The sequence below is a fragment of the Dermacentor silvarum genome, chromosome 11 (genome assembly GCF_013339745.2).
Source record: "Dermacentor silvarum isolate Dsil-2018 chromosome 11, BIME_Dsil_1.4, whole genome shotgun sequence".
In the NCBI taxonomy this organism is placed as follows: domain Eukaryota; kingdom Metazoa; phylum Arthropoda; class Arachnida; order Ixodida; family Ixodidae; genus Dermacentor; species Dermacentor silvarum.
The window spans coordinates 73,680,376-73,699,410 of NC_051164.1; the positions used below are offsets into that span (position 1 = coordinate 73,680,376).

Consider the following 19,035-nt stretch of genomic DNA (forward strand, 5'->3'; position numbering starts at 1 on the left):
TCAAACTTCGTAATCATTCCAAAAATATGCTTCTAACACTCTAGAAGTATGACAAATTTTCTGCATAGGCAGAAAACCATTAACCTACACAGTTCAAACCATCACTGCACACTGCACAACATGCGTCCCGAAACACGCAAGTTGAATCAATGTGGCACGTTCACTTTTCCCAAAACACGGACAAACAATGTGCGTGTGTTGTACGCCGGCCCCTAAATAGGAACGAAATGATCACTCAGTAATTATTCCCAACGCTCATTATCACCTACACGGTTCAAGGTGTCGGTGCACATCAACCATAGCATGGACCCCATTTCCTCAAACACAATAATGCCACGTTTGGTACTCCCGGAATAACCGGGCAACCTTGGAAGCCTCTCATATAATGCCTTAAAACATAGCAAACAAATATTTAGAAATTCTCATTTAACCCACATAATTAACTTTCTTGCAAGTATAAAGCCGGTAAATGAACTAGTTGCCCCAGGAAAACACGCATACAACGTTTTTGTGCGCTTCTGGTCACATTAACAGCTACGCCATAAAATTTGCACCGAAATCTTTCTGTGTGACATAGTATATGCATCCAGAATGTGTGCCACACAAGATCTAGGCGTATACACAGAATGCCAAGAATTTGCATCGGCTCGCATACGGAGAACGGTAACATGGGCACTCTAATCTGTTGCAAACGTGCGCATTGAAGCATTGAACATTTCCAATATTTCCCCGACGTTTATTATCGGCACACGGCCGACTTGCTTAGGTTCATCCTGTCTTATACGAGGTAGCATTGCTAAGCACCGCGCTTAGTTTCTTGCATTAAAAATGAATAATTTCAGAGACAGCCATGACGTTTGTTGGAAGGACGCACCAACTCCTGCTCTCACTCCCGAAAATAACAACTTTCCCGTGGAGTTCTACAAGAAATTTGACTGTGATATCTGTCACGTAACGGAGCATATCAAGAATAACACTGGCGAAGCCTTAAATTGTTCGGTAAGCATATTTTGACGCGACTATCTTATCACTATCATTGCCCACTGTTTCGATCCCCGTTTGTGCACATTTGTATCGTAACTCGCATAATGCGACGGCACGTACCGGCGGTGGTTTCATTTCAGATGAGGAACCTCTGTTCCAATGTTACTATATACGGTAGGGCTAAAGAAGGTAAATAAAAATATTTAAAACTGGGTTTCATCATCTCGTCGCTAAAGAGTAGTAAAGAGTAAAAAAATCAGAGCCTTTCCCCTGTCGAGACAATGGGGGTAAGCGAAGCTTGTGGCAAGACACTGTCGGAGGCATTCCGCTTCGTTTGCCCTAAATTCAGGGTCGGCGACTCTTCGCTGACGTTTGGCGTCAACATCGCGCTCCCGCAACTCGGGGTCCGCGGCTCTTCGTTGACGTTTCGCCTGGGCTTCGGAAGCCCTCACGCTAGAATCAGACGACAAGCTTCGCTTACCCCCATTTCCTCGACAGGGGAAGGGCTGGTGATTTTGTCTCTTGGAGTCCCACGTGTCACAAGGGTAGTTCAAGGGCGCGTTACAGTTCCCCGAGCCCCCAGGGTTATGTGCCATTGAGCTTGAATCCTTTCTGCACTATCGCCAGGATCGCCCCACATGACAGGAGTATGTCATTGAGCTTGGACCCTTTCCGCACTATCGCCAGAATCGGCCCACATGACAGGGGTATGTGCCATTGAGCTTGGACCCTTTCTGCACCACCACCAGGACAGGCCCACTTTTCAGCGTGACACCACCACCGCCGACACTTGTGAGCCTATAAAGCTCCGCTTAAAAGATAGGGGATAAAAAATTTGGCAGAAGCCAACTCACGATGAATGTCGACGGTAATGCGCTTAGCATTGAAGCAATATAGCAACACCGCCGTAACGCCTCATGTGTGAGGCTTGTATATTGCAGCGGAACTACTCTCTCGGCCTTCTCTATCAACACTCTGCGCCATCTATCGGCACCGACGCGAAGCCTGTGCGTGGCCTCCGAAATGTATGGCGCGCCGGTGCATGCGAGCGCTGAGATACACGCCATGCGGCAACCGTGGTCCTCTATCGCCCTTTTTGATTATTTTTTTTCTGGGCGCACTGCCCCACCTGGTGGCACTGCCGAGAAGTCCCCGCGTGGCCTCCGAGACGAGGTGCGTGGGCGCCGGTGCGTGTGAACGCTGAATTCTTCCCTTGCTGCTGCCCACACACCCGGTGGCACATACCCAGTGCCTTCATGGCGCAGCTCACTAAAGCACTGACGTGAAAGAGGTTCACTGAAAAAGCGACACATATCCAGTGCATTTGCGGCGCAGCCTGCTAAAGCGTCAGGCTGCTGTCCTTGAGGAAACTGTGTCAAGTGGGTTCGATTCGGCCAAGAGCGGGAGATATTTCAAAGTAACAGACCGAGGGCGACAACTTGAAGCCAGCCTTTTCAATGAACTGCTTCGCTTTCTCGGCACCACGAGGGTATACGTACGACAGCCTACCACCCACAATCCAAAGGCTTCGTTGAGCGTTTTCATCGTCACCTGATGACTGCGCTCACAGCTCAAGACTCGACTTCAGAGTGCGTTCAGAACACACCTCTAACCCTTCTTGGCATACGCATGGTGTTGAAAACAGATTTAGGCTGCTCAAGTGCCGAGCTTGTTTTTGGCACCACCCTTCGTCTTCCCCGCGACTTCTTCGAAGCTACATCTTTACTGCCCTCAACCACGGATTAAGTTATGCTTGTTCCAAGTTACGATGTCCCAATCCGTCCACTCAATTCCCTCCAAGACACCTGCACCTCGAGTGCCGTACGGTTCTCCGGGCCTTCGGGCGGCGACACATGTCATTGTGCGACAGTCTGGCCATCGTAAGCCCCTTCAACCGTATTACCTGCGCCCTTATCCCGTGCTCGAACGCCGCACCGTGCATTGCGCTTGAACATCTCAAGCCAGCCCATATTGACGACCCCGTTTACTCGACTGACAACCCTGTAGAAGCGGCGCATGACACAGCACACCCACTTGTTGCACGGCGACGTGTCTCGTAAGCTCCATCGCTCGGCGGAACTACCTCCTCTCTGAGGGCGGTGTCTACTGTAGCGGCTGCTCCTCGGTCAAGGCAGCGGTATCGTCGAAGGAGCAGAGATGCACAGGCTCGCGCTGCATGCGCTCGCGCTGGGGTTCTTCGGCGCTCCGGGCACCTGCTGACCCATTGATAAAAATCAAGGGCACTTAGGTACACCTATATACGTGGATTACTGCGAAAGCATTGCGGCGTCTCTTCGATGGCGCCTCTGCCTCGATCGCGTACTTGTATGGACGTCCGTAGGAGCCGGGCGCTGCTAGAGACTGAGAAGTCGAAGTCGAAGGTTGATTCATCGGAGCGCACGCGAGAACTCACCGAAAGCACTGCACCGACTGGCAGCACCGCGACGCGACACGCAGCGCTATACATAAAGCGGCCACACAGTTGCCGCATCCCGGCAACTGCAGCTCATGCAACCGTAATCTTTATCGGGAAACACTTGCGGCGAACGCTATGCCCAAAGGTGAGCTTTCTGGTTCTTTTTTTTGTCTCCCCCGCATGGCCGGCGCCGCCACTGTCGAGGATGCGCCGAGGTAAGCGCCGTCTGGTGATGCTTCAAGGAACCCAGCGGCATCCGCGGCGCGCACCTCTCATTGATCGGCTGCGACCACGTGACTTTTTGGACCGTCTCCAGGGACGACGCCGTATTTCCCCCTTCATGAGTCACATAATGCTGTCGCATTAGTAATGGACCTAGTTTTCACTTTGTCCTGACGTCCTTTCTCTATGCTCCGCTCCGTCCAAGACCCCACGCTGCCGTAAAGTCTGCGCTCGGCTAGAGTTCGATTTCGCGGAGCATGGCAGAAATTAAACAAATCTTTTTCGTCATTACAGAGCGTCACACTACCAGTGTAAATTACCCAGTTACCGAAGTTGGCGTCAAGGACGCAATTGGAGAGCTCAACACACCTACTGGCACATACCCAGTGGCCCAAATTGGTATCAAAGAGGTTGACTGAAGAGCAGCACAGACCGAGTGGTACTAACACAGTGATCCAAGACAGCGTGAAAGAGATTCATTGCAGAGCGGTACATAGTTGCGCATCCCCATACATTTAATCTGTTTTAGCAACAGAAATGATGCGCTGAAAAAAAAAAGAAGAATATGCCCCACACGTTGCAATTTTCAGAGCCGTATCTCGAATGGACATCTCGAATGGACGATGCTGCCAATTTGATTGAAGTGCGGAGTCCGCAAGTTGCGGTCACCTATAAATTTCTCAATATCATTGGTCTGACGTTTTGTTTGAGTAGCTGTAAAGCCTATGCTCTGTTCTGTTATGCTATAGCTGTCTTTTGAGTCTTATAGGGATGACAACGAAGTGTCTTCTGGGCAGAATGCTTCTCTCTGTGTTCCCCGTTTCTTGTCGAAATCTTCGGAACTTCCTGATGTCTCGGCTACCTGTCTTGTGGCCATACACGCGGAGCCTTCCAGAGAGGCCCGCCTGGCGAGACGTCATCACGGCCGTCCTCCACGAAGAAAGGAAACTTGCCCAGCGCACCGAGGACACTGAGCTAACTATGCGATATGCTAAAAAAAACTTTTTTTCTTTTTTTTTCTTTTGGGGGGGTTCACGTGCCATAAATATCTGGCTACAAGGCGCGCCGTACGGGGGGGACTCTGTATTATTTTCATTACCTCGCATTTCTTAAAGTGTGCCTAAATCTAAGTACACGCGTGCGTTCTGATCGAACCCGCAACCTCTAGCAGAGCAGCGCAGCACTATACCCACTGGGCCGCAGCGGCGGGTTATGCGATTTACTGAGTGACAATTTTCTAGCGCCAGCAGTGAGAGAAGCGGGAGACCAATTAGCAAAAAGTTATCGGGTAGGCTTTATCGGGAAAGCAGCCGCATTGGGGCACGTGAAACATCTTGTGCGTTCTGCCGACGGTGCAAGGGGGCAAGGGCGCAGAAATGACGTCACCAAATAAAAAGGTGACATTAGTTCACTCACAAGGTTTACATGCTTAACTTATGATACAGCTAGTGTGAGTCTTATGGTCTAATCTTGCAATCGGGCTCGCTCCCTATTTGCTCAAAGTTGACGGGAGCGAATTGCAATTGGTATCCCACCTGAATTGCTGCCCCAGTCTCTTCACGTTGAGCCAGCAAAACGCGACGCGAGAAACAAAACTTGCATTACAGATTACCGGCCAAGAAAGAAGTAGTTGTCGATTCGAGGAAGGTATACGCAAGGTGACTCTTATTTGATAATTATTGTTCATTGCGTTTCAAAGCAAAATATTGGCGATCTCCGAGGCAGGTTGAGTGGCTGGCTGTTCATATTATGACATTTGGTACGGAGCACGGCGCCCGCACCGTGACTGCACGAAAATGGTTGTGAAAGTTCCTTTAACAGCTCCGTTTTAGAAGCCCATCGTTTGCTCGAAGGGTACAACTTTGCAGACAGGCCGTGGGAAATTACCTTGAACTTGCGTAGAAACACCGGCAGAACTTACGGATCTTATGTCTTACTGTCCATGTCCTTCACAGCTGTCTACAATTAATCGGAACGTCGACCCGTGGCCAACGACGACGGAGAGCAGCTGGCACCGTGCAGCCAGGATACGACGCGAACGGTATTACAGAGTAGGTGATGCACAATCTTATTCTTGAATTTATTCAAAACGCTCCTATAAATTATTTGTGGCGTATAGGCACATAGAGGGCACAGCTGCATAGTGGGTTTGTGATGTACAAACCCACTATGGTGGTGGTGTACGCCGTGGTGTACAGTTCCGGATTTATTTTGACCAGCTGGGTTCACTAACGTGCGCTCACTGCACGAAACACAAGTTCCGTATTTTTTTTTTTTTTTGCATAGAATTTCAATCGGAGTTGGTGGTCACCGCGACCAGGACTGAACCAATGAGCTCGAGCTCAGCATGTATCCACAGCCACTAAACCACCGCGGCAGGTATTGGAATCATTTCGCCGACTTCTAGCGGAAGCATTATTGGTGTTGTATCAACACAGTCGCGGCGCGGTCGCGCTTCCATGGGCGCGAGTGCGCCCTGCACCGCCGTTAGGCACGCACTAGCGCTCACCAAACATAAGGGAGACCGGTATACCCCCCAGAAAACTGATGCTTCACTTTATGTATTCCCCAGTCGTCTATGGTGCGCTTAATACCTCACCACACGAGCTAAATTTAACGCCATCGAACCGCATACATAGGCCAATGACGCAAAGGTACCTATGCCCTGCAGTCATGGAGTACACATTTGCAGACGCGACTTATTTTTGCCAATTCTGTGCAGTTGTGGCAAGGAATAGACCACAAAAGTTAAGCTTAAGGTAAATTAAACGTTGTGCTTACCTCAAGTACCTTGATTTTACTTCTGAGGGAAATATATCGCTGTCGAAGATCGCTTGGAGAAGGCACTACAGTGCTTGACGGGAGGTGTGGCGTGGGACGTGTCTGTAGCGGTTGCGAAAGAATTTTATTTTCTGTCTAGGGGGGGGGGGGGGGGGGGGGTAAAGCTTGCCATTAATTATTAACTTCTGCAACTAGTTCGCACTAGTGATTCAACTGTTTTTTATGAAGAAACGTATCATTACTGAGAGCACAGTCATTAGATATCTAATCACTCTGTAATATGGTGACTCATCGTAAAATGCAGAAATAGTAATTCCATCATCTTGACTTGCTCTTAATGGAGTCTGCAGCACCTTGGCATGAAATTACGTACATTTCATACATTTCTCGACAGTCGATCATAATTCGTGACTGAAAGGGTTAGATGCTATTCCCCCTACCAGATTTTGCACATGAACACAAAGCGCCGAAGTTATTTTTGCTATAACATTAGATTAAGCAGATACCGTGGCACATCCTTGCCTACCGATGCAAGGCTTGGCTAGCTTGGCTAACTTGAACTTATAATATTTCTGTTTAGCGGAACCCGACGACACGCTCACCTTACCAAGACTGCACACAGTCCTGCTGCCGGTTCGTCCGTCTCGAAAACCGCACTGGTGGGTACTGGAACTGCTGGGACACACGTGCCGCTGACGGCACTGTATGTGATTCGCTAAGGGTGAGATACTTTTCACTTTCTCCTTAAAACGAAATTTTTTAGAAGCAGTCTTCATGCAACTTATGTAAATATCAGCAGCCCTTATTTTCTTCGTTGCGCTGTACCGCACAACGCGTAACTGTTGTTATTACTATACTGCCATAGAAACTAAAAAGCGGTGCAAAATGGCGCGTGTATAAAAGCTGAGCTGCCTTCGCACTTGACGTAAGGGTTATGACGCCACAACAATGAAACCATCCTGCCTAAGACATTTCCGATAGTCACTTCTGTCGAATATTATGTTGACTTTCTTGGAAAATGGGGGACAGGCGACATCTGCTTACGTATTCACAAAACTTCTCCTGTATGTAAAAGAGGTGCTCCTGATTGGCAAGCACTTGGGCCATCATTGATTTCACCAATCGGCGGGATAATGGAACTATTGCCGCAGCGGTGGCCAAATGCCTGCCGTTTTTACGTAACAGAAGTGAATTTAACGCAGGCCCTGGGCCGGGCAAATGTAACGATTCATTTCAATTATTTCTATTTTTCGCACTTCGTCGGTGGCCCAAGCGCGGCCCCACCTCCGTTATAACTAGGAATGATCGGTCTCGAGCTGTGGACGATAAGGATTAGAATCGAGCAAAAGGAATCCTTAAGCAGTGTCTTTTCTCACTCACTTTCACTCTAACTCATCCAGAAATTACAAAATTACAGTTGTAAAGTTTTCAAGCTAAAGTAACCATAAATCTGTTCGATTAATTGAAGTATATTTTCAACGTGGAGGAAGTTGCGTGACTAAGGGAGTGCTTTGTCCTTCCGTATAGGAAACACTGCTGGGAAGCACTTCGCAGCGTGCATTCCGAGGGGCGCGCAAATAATTCTTCCGGTTACAGTTCTGTACAGCTCTTCACCCATAGGTCGTGATGAATAGCATGTCCTGGCTGGATAGTATTGGAGTGTTCGGTCGCTGCGAAAGGCACCGGTTCTCCATTGGATGCAAGGACTGGTGTGATCGCCTCTACCCGTTTCAATGTTACTATATGTGAACAGATTTCGCACCATACCTCAATTGCCCGAGTTACGTTTGTGGTGGAGGGCCTGTCGCCAACGCTCTCTAAAACAGACGCTGATACGGCAATGGCTCATCTTAAGACTAGCGCGACGGAACCATGTCACCGTGCAGCCGATGCAGCGCAGGTTCATCGAGTGGTCGAGAGAGAGAGAGAGAAATTACTTTATTCTGCGATAAACAAAATGCATCGATGCCCTTAGTCCAGGGCGTCGCTTGCGGCATGCTTCAGCGCTAAGCCGATGAAGTTCGCAAGGAATCGTTGGTCGTGAAGGGTGGTTGCGGCAGTCACAAACTCGGAGGAAGGGTTAGGTGGGAGGGATGAAGGTTTGGGTAAGGGGGGTAGTTTTGGATGACATTGCCATAGGATATGTGATGTGTTGGGAGGATAGGCACCACAGTGGCTACAGCGAGGGAGGTCTTCAGTAAGTATGCTTTGGAGGAGGTGTTTCCGTGCTGGAGTGAGTTAGCATGGCCTTGTCGGATGAGTGTGCCCTGTGTCCTTGTAATGTCTTGGTGTAGCGTAGGGTATATCCTGCGCTCGTCCCTAAATGGGTGCAATTGTGGTGGAGGTGTTGGTGAGATGAATAGATTTGGTCGGGGGATGTTGGAAGCCTGGAGTATCATATCGCAGGCAATCTTATTAGCTCGTTCGTTCCTGAACATCAACTCATGACAGGGAATCCAGGCAATCTCTACCTGCCGATGGATGGATGGATGGATGGATGGAAAACTTTATTTGGTCCTGCAAGGCTATGGGTTAACCCACAGAAAGCCTAATCCCACGTCGGGACCAGAAGACGGAGCTTCGCGGCCGCGTCGTGGGCTTGCTAGACTACCCCAAGTTGTTCAACCAGATACGCACTGCAAATGACAGCCTCGAACCTGGCCAGGTCCTGAGTATAATCGGCATTGGTAGTTCTGTCGCACGGCCAGAGGATATGTTTGAGGTCAAGTGGTTCATTACAGTTCGCGCACCGTGTATAGGGGAATTGTTCCGCCATGTAATAGTGTGGGCGTTTGGGTGTGGGGTATGTATTGGTTTGAAGCAGTCTCAAAGTGAGTTCTTGTGGTCTCGTGAGTGTGGGATGTGGTGTGGCAAATTCTCTTCGACTGAGGTAGAAGTGTTTAGTGAGCTCGTTATATGTGAGTGGGGCGTCCCTGTTCTCTCGGAGAAGGTCCGGACCCGTGAGGGCGGCGCTGCAGAGGGTTAGTTCTCGCGCGCTCTTATGGGCCATCTCATTGAGGTTCAGGGGGGCCTTCTCGATGTTTCCTAGGTGTGCAGGGAACCAGCAGGTTGAATAGAAGTGTATTTTGCTCTTTTGTATGATATGCAAGGCTTGCTGCGTGATTACACCTTTCTGAAAGGCTCTGACTGCGCTACGAGACTCACTGTATATGTGTGGCCGCCGGATATCCGTTAACCCGGATATCCGTTAACGCCAGGGCGATTGCTGTCTGCTCGGCAATCTCTGGACTGTTTGTGATAACCGTGGATGAGTTGGCGGTCTTGCCCGTGTTGTCCACGAGAGCTACCGTGAAAGCTTTTCTGTCTGTGTGTCTTGCTGCATCGACAAAACAAGCGCTCTGCTTTTCTTTATGAATTTTGCGGAGACTAGCGCCCCGGTATACTTGCCTTTCTATGTTGTGTTCCGGATTCATGTTGCGAGGTAGCGGTTTGACTTCGAAGCGTTTACGCGTGTCTGACGAGATGTCTGTGTTTAGTGAGCTGATTTTAGGTTCGTCGAAGCCTAACTCCTGGAGCAGTGCAGGGCCCGACCTGGTACCCGCCAGTCTAGCCAACTGAGCTCTTTCCTGTGCCTCTGCAATCTCCTCGAGAGTGTTATGTGTGCCAAGCTGCATGAGGCGTTCTGTGCTCGTGCAGCTCGGGACACCTAGTGCCTGCTTGGTGTTCTTTCCAAGTTGGATATTTAGCTTTGCTTTTTCAGAGGGTTTCCATTTGTGCATCGCCGCCACATATGTGAAGTGGCATAAGGCAAATGCATGTACGACCGTGAGTAGATTGTCCTCTTTGAGATCTTGTTGTCTACTGCCGACTCTTTTGATTAGCCTCATGGCGTTGTCTGTCTTGGCGATAAGCTTCTTCATCACCTTAGTATTGGCGCCATTGGAGACATTCTTGGTAACTGTTGTGTGATATGTTTAGGTAAGTCGTCATCATGTATGAGTTTTCTACATGCTGGCATTCAATCAGTAAATATGATGGGTGTAGTGATAATTGTTACTGGGAGATGTATCACTGCTACTACCGCTTGTAGTTCTGCTGTTGTCGTATCAGTGTTTGAAATTATTTCACTGTGTATCATCCGAAGGGTGTGATCTACGACCGCTATAGCAGTGCCTTTGTCTTAAACACTAGCATCTGTATAGTAATATGTGCCATGTGGGTTGCGCCCTATGTATCTTTTGAAGTATGCTACTCGGTGTGTCCGCCTAGCCTTATTAATCACAGGGTGCATGGATCTGGGGAGCAGTGACCTAGTTTGCGGTGAAAGTGACAGTGTGGCTGGTACGGGTGTGCATGATGATTGAAAGCCCACACTGAAGTATGTGTCTACCCTGCGCAGTCTGTTGGAGTCGGAGTTCGTGCCTCTGCTTGTGAATGGTGATTATTTCGGTGATGGTATTGTGACATCCCGTGTCGGTAAGCAGTTGTATGCTAGCTTGGTAGTCTTGCGAATTAACGCATCGATGCGTGCCGTATCTTGTTTGCGCAGATTATTGTAAGGCAAATGGTATCGGAGTGTGGATATAAGTAACGTGTCGTGAAGGCATAGCATGTCTGCTTCTTTTAGCCCCCGGTTTCTATTAGATATCCTTCGTATCATGTGAAGAACTTGCTCTCCTTGTCTAAGCAAGTGTTGTATAGTTGCGGCGGGGCCACCGCCTTTTTGTACATGGAGCCCTAGAATCCTTACACATCTGGACTGAGATATGGGTGTGTTCTCGCACATAATTGTGATGCATGGGGGTTTCCACCTGAGGTTGTGGACTAGGAGAAATCCTGATTTTTCCGGAGCACATCGGAGTGCAATTTATGCCGCCGCAGCCTGGACGTTGTTGAAGGCCTGTTGAAGGGTGTCTTGTATGAGACCTGGGGATCCTATTTTTATCCAGATCGTGATGTCATCGGCATATATTCTGCATTTGATGTCTGGAATTTGTTGTAGTGCCCTGTGTATTCTACACATGGCAAGGTTGAACAAAGTGGGGGATATGACTGATCCTTGTGGCATGCCTTTCTGAGGGTGCGGGTAAGCCTTGACGTCAAGCTACCTACGCAAATAGTGAAGGAGCGTTCCTTCAGAAAGCTACGAATGTAATTGTATAGTTTTGTGCCACATGCAGTAGCAAGTCCCTGTAGCATACTGTCGTGTGTCACATAATCGAAAGCCTTTCTTAGGCCAGTATTCACAAACGGAACTTAAGTAGGGCGTCAATAAGTACGGGATAAGTACAAGTGTTAGGAAAGTTGTAGGAGAGTACTTAAAAAAGGCCCTTAAGTATCACTTTCGAAAGTAACACTTTTCATGTCCAGTATGTCGTCTTGTGTTGAAGATATGTAAATAATTTACGTGTACGATCGGTTCAATCGTAACAAAAAATAATTTTTGCAGCAGAGTAATGCGGATATAAATGCTGCAGTGCTTGCACGTGCATTCTGCTGAGTAAAATACAAAGAACTATTTGGGTTTAGCACTTTCCTCAAACTCGTCTGCCCACAAGTTCACATTGGTTCTCGCAGCCACTGCGGTTGTGTTTGTTGCCGTACCGACTTTTTTTTGTTTTGTTGCTTAAAACGTGCGGTGTTCGTGCTTAGAGAGAGTGTGTGTGTTGTGTGTTTTCAACCCGCGCGAACGATGAAAAAAAAATGAAAAACTTTTCCGAAGAAGGTGCCGTGCTCCTGGAGATTGTTTCGTGCATTAATTAAATTACTTAATATACTTAAATTCATTACACATTAACGAGGTCCCCGGTGACAACCTGAAAGATGCCGGCGCCGTAGAATCGCCGCGCGATCAGAAGCTGGAGCAGCGCGGCGGCAGGGGGTGACCGCGTTCGTTGTCTTTTGCGGCCAGCGGCAGCATTTCCAACAGCCGTAGCACCGCTTGCTTGGAAAAGCGGTACCGCCACCAGAATTCCGCGTCGTTGTATACTTCCATGGGATTCTGTCGATCCCTAAGCCACGGCCGTAGTGGCGGGGCGTATCGGTATGCCTCATTCTCCGTAATATCGTGTACACGTTCGGCGAAATCGGCAAAGTCGGCGAGGCTGCCGTAGCAGTCGGCCATCTTGCTTGCTAGGCGACAGTAGCGAAAGTCACACTTAATGGCTGTACTTCACTTTTCTGCACTCAAGTGTCGATTAAAGTTTACATTAGGTACAAGATTTGTATATATGAAACGCGTTAAGCATCGACCGGCTACTTAAGTCACAAGTTAGGGGTAAGTTCCGTTTGCGAATACGGGCCTAAGATGTATTGCAAGGATGGCTCTTAGTTGGGTCATGCTGGGTTCTCAGGCGATATCTTCCCGTAGTTGGAACAACACGTCCTGTGTACACATGTGCTGCCGGTATCCTGTAAGGGAGTGTGCCAGTATGCCATTCTACCTAGATGTGTACGGAGGCTATTCTTCATTTTACGCTCTAATAGTTTCCCCACACAAGTGGTAAGAGAAATTGGTCTGATATTTTCAACTGCTAGGGGTTTTCCTGATTTCGGTATGAACACTATCCTAGTCGTCTTCCATTCACGTGGGAGCTGCCCTGTATCCCATGCTTTGTTCATTTGTTGAAGGAGGAATTCATAGTCATCATTGGCGAGATTTCGAAGCTGCGAAGTTGTGATTTGATCGGGCCCGGGAGTTTTATTGGATTTTGTCTCAGCTATCGCTTCCTTGAGCTCCTCAAGTGTAATTTCCCCACTAAGGTTAGGGTTCTTTGGCTCTGGGCCTGTGTAATTGGCATACTGAGGTTTAAGTGCTGTGGCTGTGTGCTTATCATGTAGTTCTTGGAATACATCCTCCGGTGTTTGGTAGCCATCAAGCATCGAGTGGTCGAGAGTTCCGAGCTGCGGGCAGTGCGTTAGGAAACGCCGAGAGTGGTGAAGCGCAGGCCCATAGGAAACAAGACGAGTGAAGAACGCACAACGAATCGAGCACAGTGAATGAAACACTGCACACACTTGTCACGATGACTATGCGTATATCGAGGCATGACTCATGGGGCACTTGAGGAAGTGGCATGCGCGGGAATCAGTGGCAGCTCAATATGCTGCTTATAGGAATTACCCGTAATGACTGAACATGATGTAGACAATGATCAAGATAAACAACCGTTTTCCTCCCTTTCGCGTGCGAGATTGAGCCGCGATTGTCGGCTTACCCTCGCACACTTTCACTCGCACATACAGCATATGGCGCCCGGCAACGGTATTATTCTCCTTGGACTTTATACGGAACCTCACGGCGACGATGACGATGACGAAAGAAATGCACCGGGAGTGTTCATATAACTGCTATCGCAATAAAACTAACGAGTCACATATACTGCTTGCTCAAAATTAAGCTTTATGGAATTTTTAAAAATCGCCTATGGCAGGTAGCATAATTTTTATCGTTGATCTGGGTTATTCGAAGAGGCGGACATTAGTAGCACGAGAAATCGACACATATTCAGCTAATTAACAAAAATTGGCTGATGAACTTTTTAGTTAATTACTTTACGGCACATATTGTAGTTTACAATTATAGCTGGTGAGTTTGCAAGACGTATCCACTTGAAATGAATTTCCAGGATGGCACCAGTTTCGAGATATTTCCCAAAGTGTGCGACGAAATACATGGGCTTTCCTACTTTTGTGTTTCAATGTATAAAACAGCATTTTGGTAAAAAAGTAAGTGGAACAACAGTGCATTTTTACGGCAAGTTTGATGGCGCATATTTCCAAACTGGTCTCATTCTGAAAATTCATTCCAAGTGGATACGCCTGACAAGCTCACCAGCTACAATTTGTAAATGGCAATATGTGTCGTAAAGTAATTAACTAAGAAGTTAATTAGTGAATATTTGTTAATTAGTTGAATATGTGCTTCGATTTATCGTACTAATAATATCCGCTTCATCGAATAACCCAAATCAATGATAAGAATTATGCTACCTGCCACAGGCGATTTCTAAAAATTCTGTAAAACTTAAAAACGAACACCCTCTATAGTCCCCAAGTGGAACACCACCTATGCTGCGCAGAAATGGCGGCTATATAACTTCCAAAAAGAAAGGGCACATATGCAGAAAATAAACGCACAGTTATTGCTTTCATTAAACCAAAATCTCATTTGTTTTGGCCTGTTTGTAACGCGCACCGTCTTTGCTTTCTTTGTTTCAGGTGTGCTTAGACGGCGTGTGCGCCTAACTTCACCGAGGAATTCGAATGATAATAAGCATTGCCGTTGCATATCATGATTTGCGTCTACGCTGCCTCTGTTGCTTCTGCAAGTGTCTTTTCTTCCACTGCAGTATTCTTTTTTTTTTCATTCTTTTTTTTTTTTGATGACCTGTTTTACCAACTTGACAAAAATAAAAGAGAATAAGCCTGTGTCAAGAGTATGCAAGTGGTACATAGCCGTCTTTTTGGTGTTTGTTGAATACCGTGGGTAGTAAAATACTCTAGGCGCACACAAATGGTATAGTGTATACGTATGAAGACTATAAAAGTAAATATGACTTGTACTAGCGCAGCAAGCGCCACGACTACGTAATACTCCAGGCTAGCATGGAAACCAAAAAGGGCAAGGAAAGATCACATGGCCTGCTTGCGTCACGCTACTGGGACTTCTATTTCAAAAGAAGTTTGCGTTGTTGCGAAACAATCTCTTAAGTATAAGAGTTTCATCAAGCATTTTAAAAGTTACATCGCGCTTATTTTTTTTCTGCTTTGAGCAGAGCGTACAAAGAATGGTATGAAAATGTGCTATTGTCCCGATGCGGCATAGTTTCGAGTCATCGACACGCCGATTAACAGGCGCCAAAAACCTCGTGGTCTCACGGTACAGCATAGTTTCGAGATAGAGACACGCCGATTAACGGGCGCCAAAGACGACGTGGCCTCATGGTAGGGCATAGTTTCGAGACAGTGACACGCCGATTAACGGGCGCCGTATGGCCGGCGGCCGCTGTTGCTTCTGTCCTTGTCAACGGACCCAAGTGTGTGCTTCTATCTGTGTGGTGCAGTGTGCGGGAGCGACCTCTGACAGCAAGGGGGAATCATCCGTTCCCTCGCCCCTGATTAAAAGGGGCGCGGCCGAGACTTTCAGGAGGAGTCATGATCGAGATAATTAAGTCAACTGTCATGCATACCTGCCACTCCCCCACCTAAGAAACTAGAGAAAGGAGCGGCTATTTAAGCAAAGGTTTTAGGCCCTGCTAATGAGTCTAGAAGCTGAACCTGTAATATGCTGAGAAGCAATCGGGGGGCTAGTGCCGTCCAATATCGCCTGGGCCACCTAGCCACGTCGGAACTCCGAGAACTCATTGACGTACGAGACGACAAACCAACGTCTGCAACGAGGCTCACGGTATTTCGCCTCAAGTTAGCTCAACCTGCTTGAAGGAAGTCGTCAGATCTAGACTCCCGGGAAACCCAGCCCAGCAATCGCATCCAGCTCAACAAGATCGGCTCGCCGCCATTCTTCGGGAAAGCTTTGCACACCGACTTCACGGTTTATGGACTTGCTGCTGCTGCCCGGTCACGCGTATGACATCGTAGTTTTCTTTTTAACTTTGTTTTAGTGAACTACTGTTAAGTGTATTCTAGTATATTTGATCCGTGCCCAGTTTCATTTTTATATCCACTGTTAATTGCTCGTCATATTGCTTTGTCGTCATCGAGCTATGTTAAGTTCAAGTGTGTTAGATTTCTTGTATATTTTTTTTTATTTTCGTAACTTGTGTATCGTTGTCAGTCGATATATATCTTGTTGTTTTTTGTTTACTCCCAACTCTGACTCTTTCACTGTGTTCGCTTGAGTACGGAACGACCAACCGGCTTATATACCCCGTCGATCAACTTCGCGCCGACGGCGAACGGGTGGCAGCCGTGACAGCTATAAAAAGACATGATTCTGTGATATGTTACCGAGAACATAGCTGTTTCTTATAGCTGTTGCTCGCTCTGTATACTCACGCTTTCAATCAATTTAAACAAGACAGACTATCGCATGCAAATTAGGTATTAAAGTGATCAACAATGGTCAAACCAGAGATGTCTCATGACTGGAACCAAGGTTTCAGTTACTTCCCAACGGCCTGGTACAAAAAAAGAAAAAAAAGCCTTCTTGTCGAAACGCTGCCTCCAGCGACCATCCGTTTTATGACGACTGTTAATAACCAAGATGAATGTCGTTGACTGCCTCCCGTAGTCAATTAAATTGGCTTCTTGCGATTGATTATAAGCGTCCCGTGTGTCACCGCATCAGCAAGCCCCAATCTGCATCAACTATACTTGTACCTGCTTGTTAATTTTTCAGCGCGACTTTTTATGCTGCAGTTTCCTGCATTGCCTCAAGAAGGTTTCCATGCTATAGCTTTATTTGAAGTCTCCGAGTTAGTTTGTGCTTCATCGTAATAATAATCACCAGCCTAGTTAGCTCCCACCACAGGACGAAAACCTTTCCCAGAGATATCCAGTCACTCCTGCTTTAAGTGAGCCGAGCTCAGCCTGTGCCTTGCGAGTTCCTAATATATTTCTTTGACAATGTCACCTCAGTCTACCCTCTGAAAAGCTTTCACCCTTAGGGGCTTAAGTTGGCCTCAAACAATAATTGTCACCCGTTCTTGCTTGCATTTACTTTCTTTAAAACTCCGCGCATTCTACTTTCCTGTCAAGAATTCCATGTCGAGCTTATACGCGCATCTCGATCTTGCGGGACATGAAAGCACTGGGCGTGCAGCGTTGATCGAAAGACATGCAAGGCACGAGGTCACTCCGAAACGTATTGCAAGACAGGCGTCATTAACAGATGACGATTATAGTTTGTAGACACGATAAACCCACAAGGGTGAACACCTTTCATACAGTATAGACTCAACAGTGACCAGTGAACTATATATACATGTCGACAAATTTAGTATCACTGTATGCTTACAAACTAAGGCACCTATTGCGGACATCCAGCCTTTGGGCGGCAGCTGAATGGATGAGTGACACGCTGTCAGCTCATCTGCTCGTTTATCGCTACTTCGATTATCACTGCCAGATGGAGTGTGTTCACCATTTCGCTCAAGCAGAGACTATAGGGACAGCAAGATACATGTGAACATCGAATTTAAAATGAAGATCACTGTAGGGAAAGTTGGAAATCCGTCGCTTATGGATTGTGCGAATCAAAGGCGATGCGTACATTTTTTTTTTCAACGGTCTTGCACTTTAGTTCATAAAGCACAGTATGACCTCTTTTACCCAACAGCGATAGCTATTATGGGCGCACGCTCGTAATCCTTTTCATGACTGCCGATGTTAACTAGTGTCCTCGGGCAACCGTCGCAGGAATTGCAAAATGCTTTGAGAGAAGTTTACGAAGAAACAAATGGCAGTTTCGCCCATAATGCGAAGCAGTGATGCCATGTATGGTGCAATATTATACGCAGGAAGTCTTGCAATATCCCAGGCGGCGTCGGCTGGAGTAAACATTACCATATGAGCGCAAGCTATCTCTTTTTGCGAAAAGTCCGAGTTGTATTTGTTTGTAGAAGTGGCGATCCTCTGAGGCGAGTGAGTGGACATGCACGAATTTTTAATGCGAAAGCTTTATATGGCTCATGAGGAGAAAGATCCGGTGTTGGCGTCTAAACATTTTAACACCCTTAAGGGTTTAAACCAGTTTCTCGCCAGACGGACACCCTAAGGGTGCTGTTACCTACACCCTGAGTAGGGGTGCTATTATAGCACCCTAGAGGAAGGGCGTTCAGCAACTGTACTCGTACAAATGCCCCCTTTGTGACGACTACGCTTCCTTATATCACACCACATGGGCATGCCCCAATATACAGGTAGCCCCGCATATACCCAACCCCACACCCGAGCAGTGGGAGGCCGTGCTGACTAGCTCGGACCCTCGTGACCAGCAACAACTGGTGCGGTGGGCCCGGGAGACAGCAAGAGCCGCAGGAGCCCTGGACTGAGGGCACCTCCCAACACAAGCAGGAAGACGACTGCTTGTTTTTTTTTCTCTTAATAAATGTTTTTCCTCCTCCTCCTCAGCAAAATTAAACTTCGAGTGTAAGGGTGCTAGTCCACATTAAAACCCATATTCATGGGTGTTGGAAGAGTGTACACCCTTTTATTTCTACATTGCATGGAAGGCTGGATCGACTGTAGACGCCTTGAATTACGGCTATTTAGAGCGATCCATGCGTAACTCTCGTCTGTGTTCAAGTTCCGCTACCAAACACGGCATCTCATAGCCGTACTTGAAACTTCGATAGGCATACACAACATTATACGTGTGGATCACAATAAATATTTGTAATTCAGGGTCAAACCTGTCTTCACTGGACAAATGCAACTTAGTAAATTCTATACTTCTGAGCATGTATATCTATAGGCAATGGTTATTACGATTTCTAGATCCATATAATATGTAATACAGACAGGCAAGACATACGATACTGCATTTCCAAGGAAATATCAATATATTTATTCCATGCTAGAATACAGAGTACACGATATACATAAATAACAATACCCTATATGTATGCAATAATCACCACACATTTGTAAGTACAAAATTTATATTTCCTACAAAGGTATGTTTTTCAACTACAGGAACAGATCAAATC

The 19,035-nt window shown here is 47.2% G+C and overlaps 1 protein-coding gene across 1 annotated transcript in view; it reads left to right on the forward strand.

Moving 5' to 3' along the window:
• LOC119432909 (uncharacterized) overlaps positions 1-14,808 on the forward strand; it is a 35,586-nt gene extending 20,778 nt beyond the window's left edge. The window contains exons 8-11 of the mRNA XM_037700061.2: positions 843-999; positions 5,578-5,673; positions 6,984-7,124; positions 14,585-14,808. Of these exons, the coding sequence (XP_037555989.1) occupies positions 843-999; positions 5,578-5,673; positions 6,984-7,124; positions 14,585-14,611 (421 nt within the window). The 3' untranslated portion in view covers positions 14,612-14,808. The remainder of the gene's footprint in view (positions 1-842; positions 1,000-5,577; positions 5,674-6,983; positions 7,125-14,584) is intronic.
• Positions 14,809-19,035: the final 4,227 nt, after the last annotated feature.